This window comes from Tamandua tetradactyla, chromosome 1, assembly GCF_023851605.1.
Source record: "Tamandua tetradactyla isolate mTamTet1 chromosome 1, mTamTet1.pri, whole genome shotgun sequence".
Taxonomy (NCBI): Eukaryota; Metazoa; Chordata; class Mammalia; order Pilosa; family Myrmecophagidae; genus Tamandua; species Tamandua tetradactyla.
The window spans coordinates 120773540-120791386 of NC_135327.1; the positions used below are offsets into that span (position 1 = coordinate 120773540).

The following is a 17847-nucleotide window of genomic DNA, read 5'->3' on the forward strand; positions in this document are numbered from 1 at the left end:
CCCTTAGAACAGGCCCATGATCAATTTCTCTGTTGTTAATCTTTTCTCACAAGTTTTGCAAAGTATGGCTTCATTAGTTCTCTCTCCCTTACTCTCCATTTGAGTAGCATGGTGGATGGAACCACAACCATTCTGCCTGTATTATTCTCCAGAGAAACAGAATCAAAAGGATGTGTGTGGATGTGTGTGTGTATAAAGAGATTTATTATAAGGGATTGTCTCATGCCACCATGGGGGCTGGCAAGTCTGACTCTGTAGGGTAGGTTATAAACTGGAAACATTGATAAAGGGATGCTTAAGTCCTTAGACCAAATTCCCTATGGGAGACTGGTTGGCTAGAAATTCCAACAAGATCCAATATTGACGTTGAATCCAAATCCTTCTTCTAACCTCTGAAATCCTCAGTTCTGCTTTTAAGATCTCTAACAGATTGGATGAGGAGACTCCCCACATTGCTCAGGGCAATCTCAGGTTATCAACTAATTTTTGATGCAAATCCCCCCCTCAAAATATATCACATTAACAAGCAGACCCGTCTTTGACCAAACAACTGGACACCACAAACTAGCCAACTTGACACATGATATTAACCACCAAAACCCCCAAGTCTATTGCCTCTCTTTTTTCTAGGGTAAAGAGAGTACTGGGTTTGCTAGTAGTTACTTAGCCATCTCTCATATTTCTTCCAATATAGCTTATTTGTACTTTGCTTCTACTTCTCAGTAATAAAGCCTTTTGGCAATGCCATTGTGAATAAAATTAAAGATTTGCTTCAGAAGGGGAATAAAAATCCAAACTAGATACTTTAGTTTCATTCAGACTCACCAGATTTACCTTACTCAGGTGATGAGGTGGAAAGTCAAAGTTTCATGTTAATTGCTTTTATAACTTCCTTTACGTAATGTACTCCCAGCTGAGTTAGTAAGAGGAAAGCCTTCATTCTGGCTGCCAAGCCATTCACCAATAAAATGGCATCTGTGCTGGTTTGAAACTGTCATGTAACTCCCAAAAAGCCATGCCATTTTAATACTAATTCAATCTTGTTGGGGTGGACCTATTGTTTGGATGGGACCTTTTGATTAGGTTGTTTTCATGGAAATGCAATCCATCCAATTATAGATGGGACCTTATAATTAGATCAAAATGTGACCCTGCTCATTCAAGGTAAGTTTTAATCCTTTTAGTGAAGCACTGTATGACAGGGAAAAAACAGAGAGAGCTCAAAGCTGACAGAAGACAGAGATGAAAGCAAAACACAGATGTCTGGAGATGTAGAAGGAGCTGAGAGAGCCATTTGAACCCAGAAGGTGGGCAAGAAGGACAGCAGATATTGCCTTGTGCTCTCCCAGAGACAGAGAAACCCCAGACCCAAACGGTCTTTCTTGAGAGAAGATATCCTCTTGCTGGTGACTTAATTTGGACATTTTCACGACCTTAATGAATCCCTTTATAAAAGCCAATTCATTTATGGTATATTACATTCCAGTAGCTTTAGCAAACTGAAACAACATCCTTTTGGAGGAGATGTATTTTTCCCATTTGCACAAAAATATTATATGAGCTAGCAGTGGCACCACCGTTCTCAACAGGGCACTCTCGGTCATGAGATGCAAACTGGTTAACTGCAACTGAATAATATGGAGCAATAAAAATGACAAATTCCTGGGGCTGTGTCTCCTCCAATATTCTAGTTCAGAAGAGGTGATCTTAAAACCCAGTGCAAACATTTGTGTTGTTTCTAGATTTGGGCTATTATGAATAAAGTTGCTCCTCACATATAAGTCTTTATGGTGACATATGTTCTCATTTATTTTGGAAAATAGCTAGTAGAATTGCTGGGTCAAAAAGTTAACTGTACGTTTAATTTGGGAAGAACTCCCAAACTGTTTTCCTAAAGGGTAGTAGAATTTCATATTTCCAACCAGGCATGTCTGAGTGTTTCATTTATTCATATTCTCCCCAACACCTTGTATTGTCATTTTTTTTCAGTCATTGTAGTAGGTATCCTGTGGCATCCCACTGTAGTATTAATCTGTATTGCTCTGATGACTAATGAGGCTGAAATTTTTTTCATATGCTTACTGGCCATGCATCATACTTTCTTCTTTGAAATGCCTATTTTTTATTCTCCCTGCTATTGAGTTTTAAGTGCTCGTCATATCCTGGATACAAATATTCAATTATATGTCAATAGTTACTCCTTGTCTATGGCTTACCTTCTTATATTTTAAAGTAGATTATCTTTCAATGAACAAAATTTCATTTTAATGACATTCAATTTAACAGTTTTTCTTTTATACTCTGAGCTTTGTGTTCTAAGAAATCTTTGCTTAATATGAGGTTACAAACATTTTCACCTATATATTTCTCTTAGAGCTACAGTTACAGCTTTTATGCTAGATCACCTATGATTGATTTTGGATCAGTTTTTCATATGGTGTGAGGTGAGGATTGAGGTTCCATTTTCTGTTTTTCCGTATGGATATCTAATTGTTCTTGCACTATTTGTTGAAAAAAACTATTTATTTCCTCATTGAATCATCATACTACTTTTACTGAAAATCAAGTGACTGCATATGTGTGGAACTACTGCTGGACTTTCTATGCCATTTCATTAATCTAGATTTCTGTCTTTATGCCAACACCACATCAACTTAGTTACTGAGACTTTATAATGAGTCTTGAAAAGAGGTAAGGTAAGTCCTAGATATTCACCCCCCGCCCCCGAATTGCTATTCTAGGTCCTTTCTATTTTCATATTCACTTTAGAATCAGCTTGTCAAGCTCTCCCCCACCCTCACTCCCACCCTACCCCACCCCCAAAAAAAGCCTGCTGGGATTTTGATTGGGATTACTTTCAGTCTACATATCAATGTGGGGACATTTGAGGTCTTAACAATATTGAGCCTTTTGATATATAAACATTTTATATATGTTTCTATTTATCGACATGACAACATATATCGTCATCAACTCCTAATTTCACCTCAACATTTTTTTCATTTTTATCCAACAACATCCTTGCATACACTAAAAGCTCTAAATTAAGCCATACAATAAAAAGACTATTCACAAACTGTCTTTGAATCTTTCACAAAATAATTGTTAATAACTCCCTTCCCTACCCTATCAAAGAACTTCTCTTGAAGGCCCAGCTCAAATATTAATTTCTCTTTGAAAAGTTATTTGCTTATCCAAGCCTAGTGATCTGTTTCATTATTCAAATCTCTCCTATATATTTAACACTTGTATTTCACCTGACATGTTTCCAGATGTTGTTTGATATTTCTTCATGTATAAGGCAGAAAGATTGCAGATATCTTGGGTCTTGTATTTAAGTCCAAAGTAACAAACATGATTTGCTTTTTCTATTAAACTTTTTTGAAAAATAAAGAAAAGAGTTAATTCACTTCATGTGTAATTTTATTCCCTAGAAGGGACAAAAGTTGCAACTGTTCAATTCAGGATAACATTTCTGATACACTGTTGTCAATGAGATTTAAGTGTCTCTATCCTATTTATTCCCCTTTCTATCATTGTTTATACCACTTCCTTTCCTGTAATGGCATCCTTTCCTGGCCAGTCCTCATTTAAAATTTTGTTTATTATTCACTTTCTACAAAATATCTTTGCTGATTAAACATTACTTAACATGAATACCATTTTTTTACTTTATATCTATATGCAAGTATATAGACAATTTGTATCATAGAGTTTAATATTTCTTTGTGTTGATTTTTAAAAATTATTATTGTATAGGGATGTGTTAGGTGAGGCACTTTGTATCATCTAAAATACTTTAATGATGAATTGCCTTGTTTTTCTTCTTCATCTTTACATAATTAGAATGCTGTCAAAATAATAAGTGCTCAACATATGTTTTATTTTTTTTATTTTTATTTTTTTACATGGGCAGGCACCAGGAATCAAACCTGGGTCCTCTGGCATGGCAGGCAAGCACTCCTGCCGCTGAGCCACCGTGGCCAACCTCAACATACGTTTTAATAGTAAAACTTCATCAATGTTTTTGAGTGGCCAATGACTATGGTAGAACATGTACAGCAGGTTTTTCAAGAAACTTTCCTGGCAGTGCAAGTTGGCTGATTTAACAATATCTATGGAAAATAAAAATAAGAAGAAATTCTTTATCTTTCAAGTATTTAATTAAAATGTACTTTTCATTTTGAAAAGCCAAATTGAAGTATAGTTTATGAAGAGTGAAAAGAGTTAGCCTTCCATCAAAAAAAAAAAGGAAAAGCAAAAGCTCAAATGGTCCAAAGGAAAAATACTAATGTCCTACATTAATGAAGTGAAAAGATGATAAGGCAAGTTTAATCTGGCAACAGAATTTGAGATGGTAGACATTTTAAGGAAAGGCAAAAATTTAATGAGACATGAGGAGAGTTCTAAATAGAGGATACAAAACTTTAAAACTTTTTTCTTAAAGAAAAAGCTAATATTGACAGAGTTAGCATTTACTTGTTAGGAAATAAAAGTAAGGGCAAAATATAGTTTTTTTTCACTGTCGATAGATACAGTGATCAAAGGCGAAAGAAAACTAGGAAGATGATTGCTTTAATGGACAAGAATAAAGAACTTCAAACTAGGTCAAAAGAGTTTCTGAAAATACACATCCTGTATAGAATGGCTTAGATAAATGAGATGAAACGAGTACAATTTAAGGGACATTTCTAGGTAGTCTAATCAGAAAAACGATAGCAAAAGTGCTGGAAAAATATAAGCGGAGACAATAACATGTTTCGTTGATTTGATTCATTCAGTTAGTAATTTACAATGATTCAATTCTGACTGCATGCCAAGTACAGTGAGTTATTGGGATACAAATTTGAGTGAGCTATGGTCCTTGTTTTAGAATACCACAAATGCACACACTATACATAAACATATAAGCAAATATATATAGGTAGGTATATGTAGGGATATATGTGTGTGCACGAATTAGAAACATGGGAGTATGGTAATCTACACAAAAAAATTAACATACATTTGAGTAAGGAAAGTTTGAACAAAGTAGATTGGTGTTAAGAAAGGGCTACTGACTTTGTGAAGTGAAGGTGAAGGCAGGCATGGCAAAGAAAAGACTGAGAATAGATGGATTCACAGTGAAGCAATGAAGTCACAGTGTTTCCCCAAATAAGCCAAGAAAATACCAGCCAGAACATATAATGCTGTAAAAAAAAAAAAAAGTGATGTGACCCTCAAAAAGACTAGAGATTGTTGTTAATTATCTTTATAAAACATAACAGAGCAAACATTAAAAACTAAAATAATAAGGAAATTCGCCAAAAAAAATTGCAAACCAAAAAACTTTGATTCCTAGAATTGGAATTAGTTCATCCATAAATAGACTTTAGTACTTACTAAGAGTCTAGGACTATACAATTTGCTATGGGAGATATCAGAAACAGAATCTTGGCCCCTCTCTTAATGAGTTTGCAATGAATCTAGGGATACATATTCAATATACAAAAAGTGATGGCAAACTGTGTGCTACAGACTACCATATTCAAGAGTACAGAGGCCAAGAGTTTAGCTTCACTCAGTTGGTGAGAGAGAAAAGCTTTCATTGACAAATTGGACTCTAAGGTTAGTACTGAGCTAGAAAACAACAAAATGTTGGGAGAAACATGATTCTGAGTAGTACAGAGAGTATGAAAGGAAATGCACCATAGGGAAAAGAACCTGGGTTTTAAAGTTATTTAGATGTAAATTTCAGTCCCAAAACTTCAAATTACAGAAATAAAATAATAAAAATGCACTGTAATGAAAGAAAATTTCATTAATGTACCTGACTACGTCAAGTTTCAGTTTTCTCATCAGTATGCTGTTTTAGTAATATTTTAAGTTTGCATGAAGTAGTGAAGTACAAAAAGGAATTACTGAAAGATGAACAGAGCAAAGGAATATAGAAAGTATGGCAGTCTGGGAAGGGAGGGTTCTGCAAAGCTGTCCTGGGAAAGAGAAAGGAATCTCAAGATAATCCAGATCTAACCTCCCATCCTGTAAAAATTAAACAAATGAGGATGTGTAAAGATGCTGATGACTTGAGCTTCAGGGCCCCAGATATTGGTGGTAAACACCAAATAAGAAGTGCAATGAATACTTGGAAGAAGATGATGCATGGGGGGAAAATATCACTTAAAATTCATTTCCTCACCAATGCAAAACAAATTTACAAGCTATTTTTCTCACATCCACACTGAGTGGATGTGTGAGAAATGTATTTTCTATCTTTATTCTACCTTTTATATAAGTTTGTAGGACGTAAAATATTAAATGTAAATTAATAGTTTAGTAATTTGTACAGCAAAATTTTAAAATAGTTTAATTGAAATTTTCTTTCATTATGGTGCATTTTTATTGTTTTCTTTCAGTTTACTTATTTATAAGCTCTTATCGAATAACTGAAAATTTTTTTCATTACAGTGCATTTTTATTATTTTATTTGTTTGCTTATTTATAAGCTCTTATTGAATAACTGAAATTTTCTTTCATTACAGTGCATTTTTATTATTTTATTTCTGTTTGCTTATTTATAAGCTCATATTGATTCACTTCAGACCACAGTTATCCTAATCCTGCCGTAAATTCCTCAATTATAAATTCCTGTAAGAAGTAATCTTTAGTTTAAATACAGAAGGTTTACTATAACTATCATGTATGTTGATTACAAAAATCAGCCAAAATGTATGTAAAAGGGTAAACTTAGTAACTAACCATCATATGGGCTTAATACATTATAGTTTTAGTACTCATTATTTTGACTTAACTGTGCAAGGAGGTTAGGGAAGGAAACTGGTGCAGGGAATCATGTAATCTTCCTAAGCAGAGTAGTGAGTAGGCACTTTAAAAACAGCATTGCCTTCAATGCCAGCATGACCTTGGATTATGACTGGAAAAAAAGAAAAAAAAAAAAAGGAGAGCAAAGGTACCTTGCTGTACTAGAAGGGCTACAAAAAGCAACAGTTGAGAAGAATAATCTTGGAATAAGGCCAAGGATAAACTGGGAAATATTAGCTGAGAGGAGCCCCCTAATAACTAAGAAGAGGCAGAAAGGCCTGGCTTAGAAACATGGTATAAACCATGAACATAAAGAAGTAATCTGAGGGCCATTTCAAACAAAAGAAAAATATATAACACAATAAGAGCTTATGTAGGTGACAGAAAGGAAAGAATAAAAGACTAGAAAGTTTTCTGCCTAAAGTAATGACAAATAGGGTCACCACAGTAAACAATCGACTGTTAGAGCATGGGAGAAGAAGGGAAAAAAAAAGAAAAAGAGGAATTCAATTTCCTTTAAGTTGATTCCGAGATGAAAATAAGACATTCAGGTAATCGGGTTCTACATGTACCAGTATTAAGGGTTTAAATTTGGGAACATATTCTACATGATCATGGAAAACAATTAGTGTACTGACAATATAAAAATCAGTTCCAAAAAGTTGGCCTTGTGAGAGAACCACTCTTACGATGCAGGACAAAAAAATAGGAGGAAAAAGAACTACAGAGAGGGACCTAAAGTTCACAGAAAAAGCAAAGAGACATGAATTTCATTAGAAATAAGAAATTACAGTATGGCATTGAAAAGTTAAAAAGGACTAGGTCTAATAAATGGCCACTGGATATCTTGAAACAGGTCAATAATTTTCAAAGCAAAAATTTAATAGAATAGTAAGGGTAGAAACCAAAGCACAGAATTTTGCAACACTTGAGTTTAGAGTTCCAAATCAATTACTTTTTACTACATTTGACAGTTTTTGTTATCAGAATGAGGAAAAATACTATGCATTAAGAAGTGAAGGCAATTGATGTGAACCAGTTTCTTGTGGAGATTAGCACTGAAAGAACAGATGATAAAACAGCTGCAAAATATGCAAATGGGAAGAAAACAAACTAAAAAAAAATTACAAAAAAGAAAAGGAAATGCAAGTGGCCAATAAACAATTTTAAAGGCTTAAAAAAAAGAAATTAATATTTAGAAATAATGCTTCATATATATCAAATTACCAAAGATTTAAATCACAATATTCAATATCAATAACAGTGCAAAAGAACATTTAGACACTACTAGGACTAGTGTAACCTGATTAACCTTTCTGAAGGGTAGTTTAGCAATGTGTTTCTACTTCTAGGAATTAATTTCAAGGAAATAGCCAGAGAAGTTCAGTGATTTATAAGATGCTGATCTCAGCAACACGTGAAACAACATTGTATGACAAGATGTAACTGATTTTACACACAGTGTTGCCATAGAATAGAATCCTAAAATCTATTATAGAAAAATTATTTAATGACATATAATGTAATGTAGCATTTAAGTGCAGGCTTTGGGGACAAATATAATAATTGATTTTTGTCACTTGCTGTGAGTGCAGGAAACTTAGCTTCTTTATATACAAAACAAAAACAACAATAAAACATATTTAACGGGGCTATTAGGAGAATTAAAGACAAATATAAGAAGCACACACAAATATTACTTTGATTAATGAAAAGCATAAACAAATGCAAGATTATCAGTAGATGCTAATATTAAGTAAATAAACAAAAGTGTTTGCACAGAAAATAGCTTACAACGGAATTCACTAGCAGCATTTTAATAGTAGTCAACTCTCAAAGGAGGTAGCAGGACTACCTGAAATTTTTATTTTCTTCTTTAAAGTTTTCTATATTTTTCAAATATTCACCCATAAACATGTATTACCTTCATAAATTTAAAATATCATTACATATGATAATTTAGCAATTAAAGTGAACAGGAAAATGGTCAAAAAGGTTTTTCCATTATATGGAAGCATTACAGTCACCTGTTCTTTATTAAAACACTCATACACATAGCCATAAAATAACTAGGCTACAGTTTCTGGACTCAAGCTTCTAGGAATCAATAATTCATAGCCAAAAGGACATTTTTCTCACAAATGTAAAGTACAGGTGGGGAATTAAAACACATGGTTTTTAACCTTCTATTTTTAGTAGACATTTTACAATGCCCATTATATACAATTAAATAACAGACTATAAAAAATGATAGCATTTTCTAGTTTGCGTACACTCGATTATGTTTATCCACATGCATGTGCCTAGAAACAGAAAAAAATATGGAAATAATACCAAAAATTACTGTCAATCTAAAATTCTAAATAGGCAAAAATATACTTTAAAAAGGAAGGGGAGCTGTACCACACAAACAGCAAACCTTAAGTTAAACCATGGACTGAGGTTAATAGTGCAATTATAAAAATGCGCTTTCATACAAAGCTGAAAGAATTCAGCAGCTGCAGATCTGGAAAATGATAATAGACAGTAACATGGATCTATATAAAAGAACAAAGAGCAACGGAAATGCTCACTGTGAAGACAGAAGAGGTCCAAGCTATAAAACAAGTCCATGGAACGCTAACAGTGACAATAAACCACAACTCTCCTAGGTTTGTTCACAAGAATGGGATCATGCTAATCATACTGTTTTGTAAACAAGAAACAATTTTTTTCTACATCAAACACACACATATCATTACTTGAAAAGTTTTTCACTGGCTAGAAACAAGCAAGCGCTCTTTCAGTAATTTTTATGTTGACATCTTCTGAATAGTAAACAAATTTAAATAAAGATACTAAAAATTCCATAGGTCTAACGAGACAAGTGTAGGCCCCAATTTTCTTAGATCCATAAAAAAAAAGGTATGGATTAGAAGACCTCCAAAATTTTATGATTTTTCTTTACATATTTTATGTACCTTTCTACAGTTTTTCATAAGACTTTTTCCATAACAGAGAACTAATTTTTACTTAATTTCAAGTTTATTCTTAATTCAAGAACAGTTTCATACACCAACAGCATTGTAGGTTTCTTATTTACATGATTGTATTTAATGCTTACAAAAACTCTGCAATACACAAAAATAACACAAAAATCAAGTAATTTGCCCAATATTCCACTACTGTTAAGAAGTAGGGATGGAATCAGGTTCCTGGTTCACATGATCCTAAAGATTCTGTCCATTTCATTACATCAAGATGACTTTATTAAGATTCTCACCAAAGCAGTTATTAAGCACTTACTATAACAATAGCAGAATCAATACAGTAGACAAACATTCATTTAAAAGACTGAGAAAAAACACACTGATACTGAAAAATCAAAGTTTGCATATCAGTGTAAACAGTGGAACTACACAGGAGAAAACTCAGAACACAGGTTAATAGAAAACAAACCTTAGTTTTAAAATGAGTCATGGAAAATACAAATAGGTCTCAGTTTAGAAGAAACAGGAACTGGCTAAATGCTGAATGTAATATTTTCTACCTTTTTTTTAAAATCAACTTATATTTTGGTTTGTCTTTGTGACTGATTTACTTAATTTACGTAAGAAGAATGACATAATTTAGTATTGCTTAAATAATGACTAGAAGCTCTATTTCCTATTACCTTAGGATGACTTTTTAATTTTTCTTGAAACATAAATGGGCTAGATTTTACAAAATTGAGTTCACTAGGAAGAAAGGCATAAAACTAATAATGGGAAATATTTACTTTTGCCATTATGTAATTCGTTGAAAGGGCAAAGAGGTTATTTCCTAACTATTTTGAAGTAGAATATGACTGCTAATTATTGAAGTACAAAATATTCATTTGCCACTCTTGTAGGTTTAAGTGTGATAATATGAGGTTAGCTGTACATTCACTCAAAAGACTCATGTCAAATCTTCTGTGTGCATAGTGTTCTATGAGCATACAAATAAGGCTACTGCCTGAAAGATGATTCCCAAGCCACACCTGATACTGAAGTTGTGGCTTTTTATTTAAAGAAATCAAGGAACTCAAGTTAGTACCCCCTAGGAAACATCTTTGTATGTCAGCTGTGAATCTGAGATTAAATAAGAAATAATGCTACCAGGGGTCTCACCAAGGATTCACAGATTATATTTAATGTACTTTGTAATTTCCTGATAAGATAGTTAAATGAAACACATTTACACATTGAAAAAAAGGTCAAAGTCAGTTCATTCAGTGTTACTTAAAAATTAAAATGACATTTATTTGAACTAGGCTCATATTTGTGGGATTTATGGGTCTAATTTTATCTCTATTGCCAATCTTCTGCTTCAGCCCCAGTCTAATGCATCGAGAGCTGAGAGTGAGGATCAATCAAAATCTTTACATTCAAAATACACATATCTTGAGCTAATCAAATTTAAGACCTGAAAAAATGATTATTTGATGGTCTAGTGTGTACCAGAATTACCCAAGGTGGTTGTTTAAGAGCAGACTATAGAGCCCACTACTAGTGATATTAACTCTATACGTTTAGGTGGCACTCAAGACCCTGTGTTTGAATGCAAAACACATTTTGAGAAATACCAATTTATTGAATTATCTTCAACACAGGGTTAGAATTTTCATTTTCCATACTAGCTCTGACATTTTCAAAAGTGCCAGGACTATTATCATTTGTTTCAATATTTTTTAAGTGAAACCATATACTGATCTCCTTAGTAAATATTGTCCAACTATACACATCCATGTTTCTACCATTTCCCAATAAACAGATGATGGATAAATGGAAAAGTAAATGTGGATTGATACAAAGGTAAAGATAAACCCATCATCTACCCACCCATTTACCTAATATATATTAAAGCCAACAGGTATTCTGCCTAAAAATCAGAAAGTAATTCAAGTCTATTAACATTGTACACTTCCAAAACACACTCTGCAATACTGTCCTAAAATATTCAAAAGAAGAAAGCTATAATTGAAAGAGATTCCCAGGAAATGTTCCTAGAAATGTTCAGTTATTAAAAACAGTACTTAGCTTACCTCCCATCTCGCTGAGCAGCACCACCTTCTGTTACTGTCTTGACAAATATCCCAAGTTTTTCAAGTCCAGCATCTGCTCCAACACCCATTCCAATAATACTTATACCAAGTCCATCCTCATCTACGGGGAAAAAAAAGGAGCCTCAGTTTTACACTAGTTCACAATAAACTGGCGAGGCCTATTTGCTCCTTCTAATTGTGTTCTTCTTTATGGATCAGCCACATGATACGCTTGGCTTGCCAGAATTTTACTCTAAACTGGGTAGCAGGAATATCAAATAAGACCCCCAAAAAGACTGGCAAATGTAGTCTCATTTTATACCTGCAGTTGGTAATTCACTGTGATTCCCAAAAGGTGATAATTTAGTTACTGAATAATCTATGTTAATTAAAACATGGCCTCCATAAATAAGCTGATGAATTATTTTAGGCCTTAAAAACACACATGCTCACACACATATAATTTCCATTTAAATAATGTGATAATATATCTTCAATTTTCCTTTATTCCTGTGATCTTTTCTTTACTTATTCCATACATCACATTCATGTTAATAAGATGAGTTAATAATTTGAGTACCTTCCCCTACACTACTATACAAGTATATATGCTATATCTACAGCTCCAATATGTGTGTGTGTATGTATATGCTTACTTTTGCTTCCTATTTGCTTTACACAAATGAGGTCATATTATATACTGCTTTGCAGCTTACCTTTCCAATTCAATGATACTTTATGGACATCAATTTATATAGCTCTAAATCGTTTTTTAATGAATATATAATCTTTCATGGTGAGATGGTATCCTAATTTACCCAACCACTTCTCTTGTTGACAAGCATATACTTTGTATCCATTTTATTAACCCTATGAGCAATACTGAAAACATGCTGGTCTTTTATTTACCTACAAATCACGTGCTTACTTACCCATATTTCCATTTGTCCTTTCCACAAATCTATGTATTGTTTAACATCAATGAAATCCAAGATACACTATTTTGCATCCCACATTTTTAAATAACATTCAAAGCTATTTTTCTGTTAGCTTCAAAGTCTTTGTAATCATGGATTATAGCTGCATTAAAAAATAGATACTAAATGATCACCAGTTTGGATTATTAAAGGAAAACTGCCCATGTACTCAACAAAATGCCTCAGGTTTTTACAAGACTTTTTAGTAATAACCCCATTATGTATTCTTAATTAGAAATTTTTTGTAGAGAGTTCATCTCATTGGCTACTACTTTTCACCAACTGTTGCTTTAAGTACAATTCACATTTCTATATCCTTATTCTAAGTAAGTTAAAAAAAATAGGTCATTTGGCAAAAGTATGAAATGTTTGCTCATTCATATGCTAAAGGAATATATAGTGTTTTTCCCAGGATGAGTTAGTTATCTGGTGTGAACCCCAGCTAATGGCATTTTGGCACTGATTCTAGGTATAGGTATCTACCCAGTGTGAGAAATTTTTATGTTGGCTAATGTATAAATAATCACTGAAGCCTTTTCCTTCATTCTTTACAATGAGAATATTTTCATATGTGTAATTTCCCATATTCATTTCATTCAAATTGTTTTTCTGGTATAAATATTCTGATGTAAGAGGTATTCAATTGCTAAACAATTTTCCTACATTCATTAGTATTATGGTTTCTGTCTAGATGAGTTTTCTTGCACACATGGTCAGTTCTGTGGCTGAAAGCTCTTCCACACTGGTTACACTTAATAGTTTCTTCTCCCCCACAAGCATTATCTTGTGTGTATAAAGGTTGGCTCTATGGCTGAATTCATGCCTATATTCCTGACATTCATAGGTTTCTCTCAAGTGTGAATCTGTTTATGTTGATGAAGGGATAAAGGATGACTGAAAGCCTTCCCACAGTGTTTACATCATGTAAATTCCACCCACACCCACCCCAATGTTTGTTCTTGGGTTGTTTAAGGAATGATCACTGTAGCCTGTTTCACACTGAATAATGACTTAGTGTTTCTTTTCTATATGAAATCTGTTATACATAAGTATTTGAGTTCTGGCTGAATTTTTGCTCTCATTTATTATATTTACATGATTCCTATTTTTAAATGAAATATTACAAGTTGTGCAAACATTGAGTGGCAAGTGAAACTTTCACATAATCATTACTTTCAAAAGGCTTCCCTCAAATGTGAAATATCTGTACTGTTACGCTATTAAATGGTTTCTTCCTGCAAATATCCTATGTGAAAATTGTTTCTTGGTTTTTAAATTCATTTTTTCTGCCTAGACGCAGGCTTGGGTGAAATTCTTCCTGGGAAATTATAGGATTCATAGAGCAGAAAATTGGTTGTGGAAAAAGCTATATAAACTTGATCTAGTCTCAGTTCTACTGCAGACTACCTAGAAAGACAAGGTAATGATTGAAGGGCAATACAAGGGAGAGCACAATTAATCCACCAAGACCAGAAGACTCATCCAGTTCTCCAGTGTCACATCTCTGAACAGCTTTCTTTGAGATGTATCAAGCATGGGTGAAGCCAGAGTCACATCCTCAAAGGTCACAGATTTCTGAGGCTGCACTGACAAGAACCCAGTAGAGGAGAACCTTGTCTTCCTCTGTATACCTTCTCAGGGACAGACAGAGCATAGAGTAGGCAAAGTAGCACAGAAAGAGACGGAAATGAAGATGAAGCTGTGTCATTAGTGAAGATGCTATTGCCAAACTCAGGAACTCAAAAGCTTATTTCCTCTTTCAGGAAAGCTCATTTTGGTTTAGAATTCCCTTCAATGTAAGTGAGACTTGAGTCTCTTTTCATATGAGCGAGAGTCACTGGAATTCCTCTTCAATCAACTGTCAATTTTTCTACTGTGTTTTACCGGTCCTTTTTTAATTTCTGAAAATCCGTAAGGATCGTTAGCATATTATAGACATTAACTTTTTGTCATCTTCAATGCAGATTTCCCCCCAAATTAACACATCTCTATTAACTCCGGTTTATAGAAAAACCTTAAAATTTTTAAATCTGTAATGATTAAATTGGTCTGCCTTTCCTTATATAACTTCTGGGTTTCCCAATTGGTTAAGTTTTTCTTCCCACAGCTTAGATGATGGATCTACTTTTATAAATTTTCTTTAAATGCTTTCATTATTTTATTTTTAATATTTCATTATTTAATACATGTAGACTTATTTTTATATATGACACAATGAACTGTTCAACTTTATATTCTTTCAGATAGATACTCAATTGTGTCAGAACAAGTTGTAAAACACCCTCTAAATTGAAATATTATGTTACACATTAAATTATCATGCATACTAAGATAATTCCCTCAATTTTATATTTTTTCCATTGATCAACTGCTATATCAATGCACTTTGCTCTGATCACAGTCCCATAAATTAGCACATGTCCAAATACTGATAAACTAGGCCCTTTCTTATTCTTTTTCATACTTACTTTATGTCTATATTTTTCCATATAAATCTAATATTATTTTATCCAATTCCCTCCCAGCAATCCAGCTTTGCTGGCAGTTTTATTTGGAGCTGCTTAAAATTTGCCAATTAATTTATTAATTGATTAATTTTTATAGGGACTCTTATATTTTCCCTCCAAGAATATGGTATATCTTCCTATAGATCTTATATATTATGTCTTTCAAAAATATTTTATACTCTTCTACAGACAAGTTCTATGTTTTTCTTAGTAATAAACTAATAGTTATGTTATTTTGTGCTATTGTAAATGAAACACTTTCATATTTTCACTTCTAGGTTCTTAATGTGCACAAGGAGAAAACAATTGATTTTTTTAATATGCATCTTGAATTCAACCTCCTTGACAAATTATCTTACCAATTCTATGATTTTTAAAGTAGTACAGATTTGATTTTCAAAGTATACAATATCAACTTCAAAAAGATATATTTTTCATTTTAAATTTTCAGTTGTTTATATTGACTATTCCATTTTTTGTACTTCAGACTTACACATAAGGTTGAAATATAATGGTGACAATGGGCATTTCAAATATGACTCTTCATTTTAGTTGAAAAGGTTTTGCATTTCCTCAATTTAAAAATAGAATTGCTGCTGGCATTCTGATCAATAGTTTGTATCACACTTAGGTAGTTTCTTTCATGTGCTAACTTACGTATAGTTTTTATTTGAAATGGCAGAATTTCATCAAATCCCTTTTCACATGACTAACAGTTTATTTCTTTAAATTTTGCATGGATAAATTTCCTAATAATAAACCACTTTACCTCCACAAACTAAAATCTTATTTGGTCATAATATATTTTACTTTTTAAGTATTTCTATATCTGATATTTTATTTCATTTAGAATTTTAAACATACAGTCATAATTGGGGTTGTACTATAGTAATCTTTTGGTGTCTGTGTGCTCGTTTGAAAGTATTATGTAGCCCAGAAAAGCCATGTCCTTTTAATCCTAATCCAAACTTGTGGAGGTAGACCTATTGTTTTGGTGGGACCTTTTAATTAAGTTGTTTCCATAGAGATGCAACTCACTCAGTTGTGATTAGATGGAGATACGATACTGCCTGTGCTAGTTTGAAAAGGTTTATGTACCGGAAAAAAGCCATGTTTTAATCCTAATCAACCTTGTGGGAGCAAAGGTTTCTTCTAATCTCTATTCAGTACTGTATGTTGGAAAGTTTATTAGCTTATCTTCATGGAGATGTGACTCAATCAAGTGTGGGTATTAAACTTGATTAGGTGAAGCCATGTCTCAACCCATTCAGGTGGGTCTTAATTGGTTTTACTGGAATCCATTAAAAGAAGAAGCACTTTGGAAAAAACTAGAGAACAACAAGAGAGAAGGCCATACGATTCTGAAAGAGCAGAGAATGACATAGCCATGAGAAGCAGAGAGTCCACCAGCCAGCAACCTTTGGAGATGAAGAAGGAAAATGCCTCCTGGGGAGCTTCATGAAACAGGAAGCTGGGAGAGAAAGATAGCAGACAATGCCATGGTGGCCACGTGCCTTCCCAGGTGAGAGAGAAATGCTGAATGTCATCAGCCTTCTCGAACTTAGATATCTTTCCCTGGATGCCTTAGATTGGACATTTCTATAGACTCGTCTTAATTGGGACATTTTCTCAACCTTAGAACTGTAAACTAGCAACTTATTAAATTCTCTTTTTAAAAAGCTACTCCATTTCTGGTATGTTGCATTCTGGCAGCTAGTAAACTATAACACCACCCATTCAAGGTGGGTCTTAATCCTTTTACTGGAGTCCTCTATGTAGAGAACAAAAGGCAAACATAGAGAGAGCCAGAGTCAACACAGAGGGCAGGGAGATGCAACTAAGAAACTGGTGTCTGAAGATGCAGAAGATGCTGAGCGAGTCGTCTGAACCAAGAAGCTATGAGAGAAGGACAGCAGATGTCACCATGCGCCTTCTCAAGTGACAGAGAAATGCCAGACCGATCAGCCTTTATTGAGAGAAGGTATATTCTTGTTTGTGCCTGAATTCAGATGTTTCAGGGCCTTGGAATTGTAACTTGTAACAATATATCCCCTTTGTAAAAGTCAATTCATTTCTGGTGTATTGCATACTGGCAGCTTTATGAAACCAAACAGTACCAATTCAGTTTTTGATGTAAACTGTTATTTATTTATTTTTTTATACAAAATCAATTTATGATCTTTCTGTCTTTTACTCTGATTTAAAATAGGTTAAATAATCCTGGATTTATGTGTTTTTAAAGGTACAGCAGAACCATCTGGTCCTGATTCCTTTTTAATATCTTCTCTTATTCACTATTTTAATTTCTTCTAGGGAATTAGTCCATTCCACCTCTAATTGAATTGATTTAGTAGTTCATATTTGCTAAAAATAATCAATTCTTTGGCACCGCATTTGTTGCCAAAGAAGTTCAGTAACTGACTACTCTCTTCTCCTATATATTTGTATATATTTGCTTTCTAGTCCTAATTTGTACATATTTTCTTCCAATTTTGTTCAGTCAGTATTATAAAGGATT

At 33.4% G+C, this 17847-nt stretch overlaps 1 protein-coding gene across 12 annotated transcripts in view; it reads right to left on the minus strand.

Annotated features, from left to right (window-relative positions):
• The window catches only part of PPP1R9A (protein phosphatase 1 regulatory subunit 9A), a 434558-nt gene that overhangs the window by 160652 nt on the left and 256059 nt on the right, over positions 1-17847 (minus strand). For all 12 annotated transcript variants that reach the window (XM_077123485.1, XM_077123518.1, XM_077123509.1 and 9 more), the window contains exon 4: positions 11846-11966. In XM_077123485.1, coding sequence (XP_076979600.1) covers positions 11846-11966 — 121 coding nt within the window. The remainder of the gene's footprint in view (positions 1-11845; positions 11967-17847) is intronic.